General features: G+C 38.8%; 1 protein-coding gene across 7 annotated transcripts in view; it reads left to right on the top strand.

Annotated features, from left to right (window-relative positions):
• Positions 1–15171, top strand: part of KIF1B (kinesin family member 1B) — a 146375-nt gene that overhangs the window by 97002 nt on the left and 34202 nt on the right. For 6 of the 7 annotated variants that reach the window (XM_082352802.1, XM_082352801.1, XM_082352800.1 and 3 more), the window contains 6 exons: positions 3119–3212; positions 4358–4506; positions 5891–6069; positions 6225–6362; positions 7541–7789; positions 14915–15033. In XM_082352802.1, the coding sequence (XP_082208928.1) occupies positions 3119–3212; positions 4358–4506; positions 5891–6069; positions 6225–6362; positions 7541–7789; positions 14915–15033 (928 nt within the window). The remainder of the gene's footprint in view (positions 1–3118; positions 3213–4357; positions 4507–5890; positions 6070–6224; positions 6363–7540; positions 7790–14914; positions 15034–15171) is intronic. The other variant, XM_082352804.1, reaches the window with a different exon arrangement.

The raw sequence follows: 15171 nt of genomic DNA, 5'->3' as shown, positions 1-15171 counted from the left end.
AGCCAGTCACAAAAAGTCACAATTGTATGATTCCATTTATATGAGATACCTAGAGTAGTCAAAATTGTAGAGACAGAAGGTAGAATGCTGGTTGCCAGGGGCTGCGGGGGTGAGAGTTAGTATTTAAAGGACAAAGAGTTTCAGTTTTACGAGGTGAAGAGTTCTGGAGCATGGACAGGGATGATGGTTGCACGATGTTATTAACGTATTTCATACCTTAAAAGTGGTTAAGATGGTAAATTTTATGTTATGTGTATATTACTCTAATTTAGAAATTGGGGAAAAAATGAAAAACAACAAAATCCTCAAGCTAAGATATTAACATTTTTTCCACCTGATGCTTTTTCCGTAAATCAACTGTCTTTCTCTTTTTGCTGAAAGAATCCTATGTAATAACATAGGTTTTTTAGAAACCACACCCCCAACTTCTTACTTTGAAAACAAATAGTACAATGAACCTTTGTGTACCCATGTTTATATACTTTTCCTGAATCATTTGAAAGTAAGTTATAGATATCATGTCAGTTTACCCCTAATACACATGTATCTCCTAAAATCAGGGATATTCTCTTAATACCATTATCCCATCCAAAAATTTAATACTGATTCAGTATCATGTAAAATACAGGTCATTTTCAAATTTCCCTAATTGTCTAAAAAATATAAATGTTGGAAGTGTGTGTGTGCATGTTTTTTAATCCAAGATCCAGTCACGGTTTATTGATTGCATTTGGTTCTGATGGTTCTTTTATCTTTTGTTACACAGGTATTTTTGAAGAGTCTAGGCCACATTCTAATTTGTCTGATTGTTTCCCCAAGATTAGATTTAGGGTAAACATTTTTGTTAAAAATGCTATAAATGTTACATTGTGTACTTCCATTTGCTTCACATCAGTAGACAAAAAATGTCAATTTGTCCTGTTATCAGTAATGTTAAAGTTTAATAAATTTAGTTAATGTGATGTTTCCCAGCTCTTTCTCCTTGTTAGTAGGCTCTTGAGATTGTGTGAATATTCTGTTTTCCATCCACCTTTCACTCAATTGTTTTGGCTTTTATTAATGATCCTTGCCTGATTCAATTACTGCATCTAGGGTTGCAATATAGTGATTTTCTAATTGTCATTCCCTCTGCATTTATTAACTGGCTTTTTGTTTTGTTTTTTGGTAAAGAAGAGCTTTCCCTTTTTCTCTCCTTCTTTCAGTATCACTGTGGGCGCATGGATTCTTTTTATACTCAATGTGCTGTATATTCTTTTCCTGTTATTGTTATTTATTGGCCAATGGGAGTCTTTTTCCTTTTGAAATGGCCCCATCGGTCTTTGAGTACTCCATGCTTTCTGGCCCAAGATATTCTGGGGCTACCTTGTATTTTCCTTGCTCCAGATCTGAAGTCAGTCATTTTCACAAGGAGCCCTGGTTCCTTTTAGTGGGGAATGGTATTTAGAAACCAGGATTGGGGCTAGGTGTACTTAGAAAAGAAACTTTAAAAAAACACTACCTGTCATTTTGATAGTGTGTTACCATTTAAGAGGACTTTAACTTGCATTTTTAAATGGTTTGTCATTTGGTCCTTCCTGCAGTCCTGTGTGGTAGGCAGGTCGAACACTAAAATCTTCATTTTAAAGTTGACAAAAATGAGCTGTAGAAAGGATTAACTTTCCCAGAATTATAAGACTAATAAGAGCAGGTGCCAGGAGCAAAACCCCAGTCTTTTTACCTGCTACTTTATATTTTTATTTTTCTTTTTTCCTACAGTACATAGTCTCCTAAAAAGTGTGTTTAGATGTCTTTAAAAAGCTGTTTTGCTGGCTCTTGGTCACTGCCAGCTCCACTAAAGAGAGAAAGCTTCCTTTGTGAGACTAAATGATAAATGACTAGAGCCTGGAGAATATTTGCATCCCTCTTAGCATAGCCATTGGGAGCGCCTTTTGTAACGGGGTTTGCTAGCGAGGCTTTCAGTGGTCCTCTGTAATGCGTGGAATATTTGATTTGTGACTTGGAGAGCTCTGTTTGAAAACAGTACATAGTCATACCTAAACCATGACAGCCTGGAATCGGGCCACTCCCAGAGAAGCAGGAAGCCTGCTAGTATATTTTTAAAATGCTGTGCTTATGTTGTGATTTGGTGTTTTATTATGTGAAGGTCTTTTTTCTTAACTTGTTTTATTGTCAAAAACCACAAGCTTTTTTTTCATTAACGCTCCAAGGAACCTTTTTAGACATTTTTTTCCTTAATCTCTCCCCACCATGCAATTTTAATATGTCAGATATATAGTATATCAGTTTATACACTCTATGTATATTTGTGCTTTATACATAAAAAGAGTACTTTTTTTTTTTTTTAATCCCCCAAGAACCACATTTTTTCCCTATTAGGAGTGATATCACCCTAATTGAGACTGCATGGAGTAAGATGGAGGAAGGAAGGATGAACATGATTTGAAATATAATAATACATTTTGTATTATAATAGTATATTTTGAAATAAAGTTTCTTTATTGAATAAATAAATGCATTATATAGATTATTTCAATCCTAAGAGCACTGTGATCTTTTGGTTACCTGAAGGCTAAACTCATCCTACAGCTGCAAAGGTAGTAATATTTCATCCATAGGGAGCTTCAGGGTCTACAGTCTGAATTCTTTTCCCCATCCAAACAGCTAGATAATTAGAACTCTTGGCAATACTGGTGAATTTAATCTTTTCCAGTATTGTTTTCTCCAGAATTCTTGGATGTGTAAAGATACTATTTAAGTGTATTTTAACATTTAAGGGACACATGCATTTTTTCCTTCAAAATCCCCCCTCTCCTCTACCACAACCCCAAGTAAAGAACTCTTGAGTCTGAGGGAGTAGAAACAGAGACTGCAGTTAAATTCCTTGGAACACAAGATCTTTTAAAGCATTTACCCATTGCAGACTATTTTGCGTGCTTTATGGCTTTTTTCTGAAGCATTTCTCTGTATGTCTTTCTTTTCATTGTTGTTTCCTGCCTCGATCTTCTCTTTTCTTTGTCTTTTGCAGTCTCTGCCTTGCCCCAATCTTCCTTTCATTTCTCTTTTCCTTCCTTCTTATGTCCTCTCTCTCCTACATGTTATCTCCTTTCTTTTCGTTCAGGATTATGAGAGTAAATTGCAGGCCTTGCAGAAGCAGGTGGAGACGAGATCCCTGGCAGCAGAAACAACTGAAGAGGAAGAAGAGGAGGAAGAAGGTGAAATATAGAGACTGAAACTTTCCTCTGTATTGATATATGTTTCGGATCTGTGTTGTCAAATTACTGAGCCGATTTAAAGATGATTTAAAAGATGCTCAATGCTGAGAATCCAGGCTGTATGTACTCTGTGAGGTGGGGATGGGGCTCATAGTGTCTATTAGAACACAAGCCATCTGAGCATAGTCTCCATAGAAATCTCTTGGGCAATTTATATAAACTGTCTCATATTACTGTACATATGGAGTTCACATATATGTTGCAAATAAATATAGAGCTTAATCTTTGTTAAGATACTCTGTTTTATTTCCTGGTTTATGTCAGGAATTTCCCAGTGAGGGCTTTGGAATATATCAGTGTACATTAAAGCTATTTCTGGCAGATTGCTAATCACATTGCTTAGTCCTGCCTACCTGTCTTAAGTTTTCTAGAATTTCTTAGTTGAATTAGGGCTTTAATGGTTAGTTACTGCCTTACAATGCAGTATGAACATTCATCACATTTAATTTTTCTACCCAACCTCTCAGTGATCTCAAGCCTTCATAATAACTTTGAAGGAACTCTTAATTTATGTACTAAATTCTTTATTTTTAAATATCCATGTGAGGGACTTCCCTGGTGGTCCAGTGGGTAAGACTCCATGATCCCAATGCAGGGGGCCTGGGTTCGATCCCTGGTCGGGGAACTAGATCCTGCAGGCATGCTGCAACTAAGAATCCGCGTAACTTAAGAGTCCACGCAACTAAGAGTCTGCATGCCACAAGTAAAAAAAAAGGTCCCGCATGCCACAACTAAAGATCCCGCATGCCTCAACAAAGAGCCCACGTGCTGCAACTAAGACCCGGTGCAGGCAAAATAAATAAATAAATATTTAAAAATAAAAAATAAATATCTATGTGAAATATGACCTTTTTTTTCCTGTACTAGAAAGAAAAATAGATATATTTGAAGTTGTACAACTTCAAATATATCTATTGTAGGGGTTTTTCTTTATTATAAGCCACACATTAAGGTGTATCTTAAAAAAGAAAAAAAGAATGGAGAAAGACTGGAAAATACTTGATGAAAGAGATGAGGTAGAGGAGGGATATAATTTCTACATGGTTATGAGATCACCATTCAATACACTTCGTTTGCTCTTTCAGTTCCTTGGACACAACATGAATTTGAGCTGGCCCAGTGGGCCTTCCGGAAGTGGAAGTCTCACCAGTTTACCTCATTAAGGGACTTACTCTGGGGCAATGCCGTTTACCTGAAGGAGGCCAATGCCATCAGTGTGGAATTGAAGAAGAAGGTACGGAGGGTGTGGGAACATGGACCATCTGGAGGCAGAGCTGAGCCTGGTGGGCTTCATGGTCCTCATCTTGAGCTAACCTTTCCCTTGGGTGAACTCAGCAGCTTTTTGCTGTGAAACAGGTTTATATATGCCTGTATTTAATATATGTGCCTGGAACATAGTAGGTACTAATTAAATATTTGTTAAATGAAATTTTTAAAATAACATGTTTTCTAGCTTATTTTACAAGCGAGGAGACCGTATTCCTGACAGGAGCTAGAGAAACATATTAGTAGCAAAATACTTCTCTTGCGTTTCTGAAAATCTCAATTTTCTTTTAGTTTTCTACCATTAAGTTGGCACTTCTAAGTCCTATGTGCCCTCTCATCTTCTAGGGTCTGAGAGGCAGTTTTGTGTAATGGACAAGCGCGTACACTCTGCACCCAGGTTCCAACCCCAGCTCTCCCAGTTGTTTGACCCTAATAGCCCCAGGCCTCCAGTCCCTCACCTACAAAATGGATTTGGCAACAGTGCCTGCCACCCAGGGATTTTGTGAGAGATGAGAGAGTGAATCCATGAAAGGTGCTGAAGTAGTGCCTAGACATGGTAATATTATTGAAACATCACACCACATCTTAGATTTATTCTTCTGTATGTCCCACGGTTTAACAGTCTCCTGACGGCTAAGATTTACAGGGGGCGGGGGGGGGGTGGGCAATACTGTGAAGTAGGTAAGAGCACAGACTGCCTGGCTTTGGGAAAAATCATTATCTTCTCCGAGGGCTATATTCTAGTTCTGTAAAATGGGGATAAGACGTCTTATTCATTCATAACCCCATCTTACTTTGTAATCATTTATTAACTGTTTCCCTCTTCAAATAGACTAAAAGATGGCAGGGACTATCTTTTTGTCTTACAGCTGTATCTAGCATTTCATTAATAGTTGGTAAAAATATAGGGTGGTATCAAGAAAATAAATGACATGATGAATGCAAAGCACTTAGCCTATGGTAACAATTTTAAGAGTAGTAGTTGTAATCCTCTGAATTTAAAATGGAAAACCTTAGCATGCCTCCACCCTCTCTCATTAGTGAGAGACTAGAGGGTGCACTCCTGGGTCCACTTTTTGTTCTCTACAGAAGTCTTCATTCAGTCAACCAAAGTATATTTATTGAGATTTTAGGTTGTGGGAAAACACTGTGCCAGGCTAGGAAAACAAAGTCTGTAAATAGCTTAATGATTAATATTCAAGTGGCCACTTTTTTCACTTAATCACAAGCTGTCAAGCACGTGCTGCTGTTTGACCTCCTTCCCATCGGGCGTAATTATATTGCCTTGTTTCCAAAACTTACTTGCTAAAAACAGAAAGGCTGTTTGTCGATGGTTTCTTCCTTCCATTTAGGTGCAGTTTCAGTTTGTTCTTCTGACTGACACGTTGTACTCCCCTTTGCCTCCTGAATTACTTCCCACTGAGATGGAAAAAACTCAGGAAGACAGACCGTTCCCTCGTACAGTGGTGGCCGTAGAAGTCCAGGATCTGAAAAATGGAGCAACACATTATTGGTCTTTGGCGAAACTTAAGTATGAAAATGTTATGCATAAAGCCTTTATTCTTATTTAATATCATTAAATGGTGGGAGCAGCTTTTTAAAATCTTACATGGAAGATACTTCCAAGATGACATTTTGATGTGACCTTGTGATATTAACCCAGCACACTTTACGGTTACTGTACAGGCAGAGGCTGGATTTGATGCGAGAGATGTATGACAGGGCAGGTGAGATGGCCTCCAGCGCCCAAGATGAAAGTGAAACCACCATGACTGGCAGCGATCCATTTTATGATCGATTCCATTGGTTCAAACTTGTAGGAAGGTATGTGATGATTTTATTGATGTCTTCTTTTCAGGTAATGAATGGTTTTATTTTAATTGTTTAAAGCCTCGGCAGATATTACAGAAAGTTAAAGAAAAAGAGTATAAAAAAGCCCCATTTATAATCTTATCCACTCATACACAGCCACTGTGTCATTTGGTATATTTCCCTTTAGTTTTATCCAACAGGCACATTTGTTTTAAGTTCCGGACTTTCAATCAAAGTAACTGACAGTCTTCCCTGCCTGTCAACTCATTCACAAAATGTCTTACACTGGACCAAGATAGATTTAAAAGAAAAAGGAAACCTGTGTCTGTATCCTGCATAGTTTAAAATCACAGTATGATGTCCAGTTTATCAGACTGCAATCTCTCCATGACCTGATGTCCTCACTTTAATTTTTAAAGCAGTTCATCTCACTTTAGTCTTTGCCAAGAGTGAATAATTGCACACCTTAGTAATCCACCTGAGCCTTTTTTGTGTATACTTTACTTTCAGCATTTAACGTGAGTCCATATTGAGTAACGTTTTTAGAGGTTTAGAATTTTTAAAGCAGAGAAGTGTAAGTTTTCACCTTAATGATTTCAGAATTTGAAAAATTTTCTAATTGCAAAAACTTTCCAACAGTTTTAAAGGAACTGGGTTAAAAGGTGGAGCTGAAGTCATAGTATTTTGTAGAAATGAAGTAAGTCTTTTCCAGTGTACTCTGATAGAGCATTTTCAAAGAGATGACTTGGCCAAACACGTCTTACCCAAGCAAGGCACATACCTGCTTTGCCATATACCATTTCATCCGTTTTGTTTTCTGCTCAGAGATGACATGGGAATTGGAATAAAGATTTAAACCTTATTATTTCACCTAATATTGAGTGGCTCCTTTGCGACCTGGCTGCTGATCTTTTGTGTGAACTGGAGAACTTAAATGTTTTACAGCACATTATTTACCTCGGATATTCTACTCATGTATTTCCTTTGCTTTTCTCATTCCAAGGATCAGTCCTTGTTCCATTTCACCTGAGCCAGATGATTTATGCTTATTTTATCCCTTTGCTTTTCCACTTGCTTGTGTTGTTTTGGTTCCCCAGTGGGTTCTGTCCTGTTGGCAGCTGTAGCTTCCTGTTTAACCAACTATTCCTCTCTCCTTGGCTGTGTCCGTCGGTATCTTACCTGGTGTCTAGCGCCCCCATTTTCCACGGCTGTGTGAATGAGCGCCTTGCTGACCGCACGCCCTCCCCCACTTTTTCCACGGCCGATTCCGACATCACTGAGCTGGCTGACGAGCAGCAAGATGAGATGGAGGATTTTGATGATGAGGCATTCGTGGATGACACCGGCTCTGACGCAGGGACGGAGGAGGGATCAGATCTCTTCAGTGATGGGCATGACCCGTTTTACGACAGATCCCCATGGTTCATTTTAGTGGGAAGGTTGGTGAGGTTAAAGTGAGAAAGGCAAAAAGGGACCAGCTCTTGCTCTAAAGAGGCTCCTTGTGCAATTTTGGACAATTTTGCTTTAGCCAGTTCAATTCATGACACGCTGATCTGGCTGAGAGAGCCCTCAGGCAGCGTCTGTGAGGTACTTGGCCTACTCGGTACAGCATGCGGCAGCGTGTGGACACTCTCCGTGGAGGATTCCTTGTCTTAAACTGCCCAGTAATTTTGTTCTGAAGGGGGAGACCCCGGAGGAGAAAGTAATCAAAGCTAAGAGTCACACCGTTACGGAGTTGAAGAATGTTATTGTGTCTGATGTTTCCTCTTTGTGGGAATGTGAGTGAGAAAGCAAAAGGGGCAACGTGAGAAGGATAGCAGAGCAAGTCCAAGGCTGGGCTGAAAGGACTCGTGGCATCAGCAGGAATCGCGAGGACAGAAGTGGAATCAGGAGTAGTGTTAGGTTTATTTCTTGCTTAGTCTGTGAGTCCAGAAAAGAACCAGGAGCGTGAAGTTTCCTCTTTGTCTAACTAAAATGGATGTCTTTCTTTGGCCAGTTTCATAGATCTTTGGCTTGTGCTAAGATTTTACCTATAGGCATTATAATGATGAATCTCATAAAATTATCAGTTGAAACCATCAACAATGGATATTTGTTCAGTGCTCCATGACACTGCTTTGTGTTAAGTTCAGCTTACCAAACCAAGGCATTGTCTCTGGCCCCATCTGTCAGTGATGCAGAGCTCTCAGGCACATGTTCCTAATACTGGGGTCTTTGTCTACAGCCAGTCTTCATGCTGAAGTAATTTTAATTACAAATTCAACAGTGCAGCACTCACTGGATTAGCAAAAAATTATGTCTATGTTTTGATTTAATTTCAATGCTGCATTAAAACCACATATTGTTGAACCCTTTAAAAATAAGGGAAATTACATTAGTGTTAGTGGATAAGCACCAGTTATCTAAAAATATGAAAGTGCAGCGAGTCTCCTGACCCATTAGGGACACAAGGTTCTAAAACTTAGCTCAGAGTGTGGCGTTGGTTACCTGGTGAGAGCTAAATAAATAATGTAGAAGATGATCACTTTTATGGAGAGGGGGAAAGGAAAAGCTTTTTGATAGAAATTAAAGCCTCAATTATGACGGTGGGTTGTACTGTTAGACAGTCTTGGGGTTTTACAATGGTAAAGGGGCATTTATTCAGTTTTTCCATGAATAAATATAAAGGATTATACAACCATGAATATTGTCTGGTGTATTGCCAGGAATAGATGCTTAGAATTTCAGAGAAGCTGATTTATATTAAAATTGAGAAAGGTACTTCTGTGTACAAATAATGGGACCATAATGCTTTCCTTACATTATGGCTGTTTCCATCCTCTTCTGAGAGGGTCGGAAGTTGGAATCAAGTTTTTATCCACAAACTGCTTGGTCCTGATGCCAGTCTTGCAGCTTCTCACGCTGCTCACTTTGTTCTACATCATCACACATGAGGAATAGGTAGCTTCACCCTATGTGGTGTGGTGGAAAGAACACTGACCTAACTTAGGACAAGCAACTAAAACTGAGGCCTGTTAGGTTCTGAAGTATAAAATGTAGAGTTAGGTAGGGAGAAGAAAAAGCATTAAAGATCTTTTTCATCTTTTGTATTCTTTCATCCACACTAGCAAAATGAATATCCTGGTTCTACTCAGAGTTCTACTCAGAAGCATTTGTATTTTGAGTCAGTTGTATGAAAATCCCGCGTAATGCGGAAATTCTCTGCGTTAAGATATATGTATTTTCTCTCATTTTAATCATATCAGATTTAAGTGTAGATATAAGGCAATCAACTCTACTTTGATTTTCAAATAAATTATTTGTGGAGCTATGGCTCAGGAATTGACCTTTCCATTTCTTTGGGTTCCCAGGTTCTAAAACTGACTTTGCTTTGCAAGAAAAGTATTAGGGGAGAAGGTGAAATCATAGCAGTCAGCAGAGTGAAGGATAGCTCTTTGTTTTCACCCTTGACTGCATTTCTTACCTACAAACAATTTGTAATAATGCAACATCACCCAGTTATGTACCAGTCATTCTCTGTGTAAGAGGAGTAACTTCTTTGCTGTTTTTGTGATTCACGGGATTAGATTTCCCGTATTGGCACATAATTGCAAATACGATTTACTTATAAAATTTTCCAGTTTTTTGTAAAATTCCATTTATAGGTTTTGATTCATGGCCTTGGCTGCCTCTGGTGAATTTTTATATGAAAATTAAAAGAGCTTGTCCCTTTAGCTATTCTCTTATGGCATGCTGGGATGTTATGAACCATCCGTCATCATTTGGGATGAAATGTAAAATATTTAGGCTAGTGTTCTGGGTTAAAAGTCTCCTGGTTATTCTGTGACCTAAGTACCTGAACTGACATTCTTTCTGTAACTAGAATCATAATTATGCTGGTTTTTGTTATCTTTATGTTGACAGAATTTGTTTCCCTTTTTATGTAACTTCATAGAACTTTATGCTAATACATCCTTTACATCTTTCCCTCTCTCGTCCCTGTTCTCTTTCAGTCTGCTAGGTCAAGGTACAAGGATTCTCAAGAATGAAGAATAATTATAAAGATTCCAGTTTAAAAAACTTCGTGAGAGAGCATTTATAGAGCCCAAAGCATTGATTTTGGACTAAAGCCTATTTTATAATAATAAGACAAGGAGCTGTCTAGTGACTGTGCAGTTGTGTAGTCACAGCGCCAATGCACACGCCACTGCCACTGAATTACAGAGTTCTCTCTTCCAGAAAGGGAAGTTTACAAGAATACTTCCTATTCTTCCACTTTTGGAGTAGCCGTTGCCATAGACAGAAAGGAGATTCTTCTTTAACATTTGCTCAAACAGTACTTTATTGTAATTTAAAACAGGGGTTCTTGCTTTTGAGTAGCTACTTTTAAGTATAAAAATAGCTATACGAATTAAATATGGTTAGGAATCTAAACATGTCCTATATAGTTAATATCCATCATGAGTATGGCTTTGAAAAATCAACCTAATATAAAGTTGAATGGCTTTGCTTCTCTACCTCTGGTTTAACCCATTTTTCTGGAAAAATCTTCCACTTCTACTTAAAGATAGAGGACAGATCACTTTCCCATTCACTTATGTACATAATGATGAGTGATGTTCAATCACTCACCAGACATTTATTGACCAGACATGGTTCCTGCCCTCATGGGTTTTCAGTCTGGTGGGTGAGACAGACAAATAATTACATAAATAAATGGAAATCATAGCAATGATGGAGTTGTGTGTTACTGAGATCCTAAAACACTAGGGGGACCTGTCATAAGAGAGTGGTATTTGGAATAAGATGTGAAATCAAAGGCATGAGGTGGGTAGTAGAGCTCAGAGAGGACAGCAGACAGGGGACGAGCATATGCGATGGCTCTTTAATGGCCAAGGCATTGAACATGGGCAGTGGCTGGAATGCCAGTAAGAAATGAAGGTGGTCTGTATGTGTGCTGACTTTGAAAGTGAAATTATCCATTTGGTACCTTATGCCAAATTCGTAGTCTTTAAACTCTATCACAGTAGTTGATGTTTGAGAGTCTTGTTTGTAATCCTTTTTAGACTTTTCTTTTAAAAATTTTTGTACAATGGAGCTTTATCCCTCTTTTTTAGCATTGCCCTCCCCCACCTTTGGAGCAGACTGAAAGGGAAGTAGACATCATTTGATCTGATTCAGTGTCCACTTGCAATTATTTTTGTTATACTTTCATTCATGTTTCATTTATGCTCTTTCAGTTTTATTAACATTTGTTTTTCTGTGGTGTATTTTGTCTATTTTCAGAATTGTTTTCATTACTTGGAGTTGAAATCCCAAGAATCCGCTCCATCTTCCTTTTCTTTGTTTTAAAGTAGATTCAGAGCAGGAAAAGGTGCAGACATGCATACAGGCATACCTCGGAGATATTGCTGGTTTGTTTCCAGACCACTGCAATAAAAGCAAATATCGCTATAAAGCCAGTCACGTGCCTTTTTTGGTCTCCCAGTGCATATAAAAGTTATGTTTACATTACATTTGGTCTATTAAGCGTGCAAAGCGTTATGTCTAAAAAAAAATGTATGTACCTTAATTAAAAAATACTTTATTGCTAAAAGGAATATGCTAGCCATCATCTGAGCCTTCAGTGAAGTAGGCTTTTTGCTGGTGGAGGGTGCTGTTTGATAGCATCTAACCCACAGTAGAACTTTCAAAATTGGAGTCAGTCCACTCAGACCCTGCCATTGCTTTATCAGCTATGTTTATGTAATATTTTAAATCCTTTGTTGTCATTTCCCAGCATCTTCACTGGAAGTAGATTCCATCTCAAGAAACCACTTTCTTTGCTCATCCATAAGAAGCAACTCTTCACCCATTAAAGTTTTATCATGAGACTATAGTAATCCAGTCCCATCTTCAGGCTCCACTTCTAATTCTTTTTCTCTTGCTATTTCTACCACGTCCGCAGTTACTTTCTCCACTGAAGTCTTGAATCCCTCAAAGTCATCCACGAGGGTTGGAGTCAACTTCTTCCAAACTCCTGTTAATATTGATATTTTGACCTCTTCCCACAAATCACAGATGTTCCTAATGGCACCTACAAGGGCGAATCCTTTCCAGGTCCATCAAAGAAGTCACTGTCTATGGCAGCTGTAGCCTTACAAAATGTATTTCTTAAATAACAAGACTTGAAAGTCAGAATTACTCCTTGACTCATGGGCTGCAGAATGCATGTTGTGTTAGCAGGCACGAAAACATTCATCTCCATCAGAGCTCTTGGGTGATCAGGTGCATTGTCAGTGAGCAGTAATATTTTTAAAGGGCTCTTTTTTTTTTTTGCCCTGAGCAGTCAGTCTCAACAGTGGGCTTAAAATATTCAGTAAACCATGTTGTAAACAGATGTGCTGTCATCTAGGCTTTGTTGTTTCCTTTATAGAAAACAGGCAGAGTAGATATAGCGTAATTCTTAAAGGCCCCAGGATTTTCAGAATGGTAAATGATCATTGGCTTCAACTACAGGTCACTAGTTGCATTAGCCCCTAACAAGAGAGTCAGTCTGTCCTTTGAAGCTAGACATTTACTTCCCTCTAGCTCTGAAAGTCTTAGATGGCATCTTCTTCCAATAAAAGGCTGTTTCATCTACACTGAAATTCTTATTCAGTGTAGCCACCTTCATTAATTAACTTAGCTGGGACTTCTGGATACTTTGCTGCAGCTTCTACCTTAGCACTTCTGCTTCCCTTTGCACTTTTATGTTATGGAGACGACTTCTTTCCTTAAACATCATGAACCAACCTCTGATAGCTCCAAACTTTTCTTCTGTAGCTTCTTTACCTCTCTTGGCCTTCATAGAATTGAAGAGAGTTAGAGCCTTGCTCTGGATTAGGCTTTGGCCTAAGGGAATGTTGTGGCTGTTTTGATCTTCTATCCAGACCACTAAAACTTTCTCTATGTCATCAATAAGGCTTTTTCGCTGTTTCGCTATCTTATATCACTTGTGTATTCGCTGGAGTAGCACTTTTAATTTCCTTCAAGAGCTTTTCCTTTGCATTCACAACTTCTCTGACTGGCACAAGAGGCCTTGCTTTCAGCCTGTCTCAGCTTTCAACATGCCTTCCTCACTAAGCTTAGTCATTTCTAGCTTTTGAGTTCAGGTAAGAGACATGAGACTCTTCCTTTCACTTAAACACTTAAGAGGCCATTGTAGGATTATTAACTGTCCTAATTTCAGTATTGTTGTGTCTCAGGAAATAGGGAGGCCCAAGGAGAGGAAGAGAGACGGGGGAATGGCCTGTTGGTGGAGCAGTCAGAACACACATTTATCGGTTAAGTTCAGTGTCTTGTATGGTTGTGGTTTGTGGCACCTCTAAATAATTACAACCGTAATGTCAAAGATGACAGATCACCATAAAAAAATAATAATAATGAAAAAGTTTGAAATAGTGTGAGAATTACCAAAATGTGACACAGAGTCATGAAGCAAGCAAATGTTGTTGGAAAAATGGCGCCTTGCTGGAGACAGGGTTGCCACAAACCTTTAATTTGTAAAAAATGCAATATCCGCAAAGCGCAAGAAAGTGGAACACAATAAAACGAGGTATGCCTGCATGTGTCACATTTAGTTATGTGTGATTTCTTGATGCAAATGTTTGCTCTTTGTCTTGTCTTGTCTTCAAAGATCAGCATATACCAAGTGGGAAGACAGGAGTAATAGTAGGAACTAGATTCTATTTCCCACCCACTAATTGGAATGAACACCCAAGCTTTGTGATCACCAGTTTGTGTTGCTTAAAAAAAGTCAATAGCTACAAAATAATGAAAGAAGAAAAAAAGAGAACAAATGTGATACGACTTTGCTAGTTCATTTGAAGTTGAAAAATGTTAGGTCTTACCTCATGTATATGCATTTCTGAATAAAGTTTTGAACCCTAGAAGCAAAAGCAATCCTTTAGGGATCAGCTGTCTCCTTCTCCCTTAGCATTTATCTTGATGTCCATCCAGAGTCTCTTATAAGCTCACTAACAAAGAAATTTCTGGCTACATGGCCTTTCTGCCCATATGTGTCAGTCACCCTGCCTAAAGATCATAGTCATTTCTTAGGGTAAAAATAAAGACCCACAATGTTGTGACTTGAAATCTACTTTAGAGTTATTGACTGTATTTCAGTCACATTTCTCTGACCATTTTTGTCTCCTGATTTCTGTATTATCAGGGAAAAAAAACAAAAACCTCTTTGTAATTAGTTACATTAAAAGGTTAAACTCCTTAATGGGCTCCCTTTTCCCACTCATAGCAGTATTTGTAGAGGAGTATCTTGGAAGTCTACTTCCAATGGTCACTCTACCTATGGTAGTAATTCTTACAGGGAGTAATTTGGTGTACGTTGGTCTTTTCCACTGCTTTACCAAGCATTTGCATTTGTTTATACGTTATGTATTCTGAAAAAGCAACAGGAGGCAGTCTGCGAGTACAGAACAGAGAGGTGACCTTAAGACAGGGCCCAGAAGCCAGCTCACAGTTTCATGAAGGTATTCTCAGTAAATCTGAAAGCCACCTTCTCTGCCTGTGGGATGCTCAGATGTCTGTCTCCTGGTTTCTGTCTCTAGAGCATTTGTTTACCTGAGCAACCTGCTGTACCCCGTGCCCCTGATTCACAGGGTGGCCGTTGTCAGTGAGAAGGGCGAAGTGCGGGGATTTCTCCGTGTGGCTGTGCAGGCCATTGCAGGTAGGCGCCCCTCTTCTGAAATGAGGGCAGTGGGTCCTCTGCCTCAAGACAAAGCAGGCCAGTTCCGTAGGGGCCGCGCTTCAGTGCAGACTGAAGAAAGCCTTTATTGCTTCCTTTCTAGCTGTTGTTCCCAAGTAT

Source organism: Balaenoptera borealis (assembly GCF_965194805.1).
Source record: "Balaenoptera borealis genome assembly, chromosome: 1".
NCBI lineage: Eukaryota > Metazoa > Chordata > Mammalia > Artiodactyla > Balaenopteridae > Balaenoptera > Balaenoptera borealis.
Note: the sequence above shows the minus strand (reverse complement) of the source record. Positions and strands in the feature narration are given on the sequence as shown.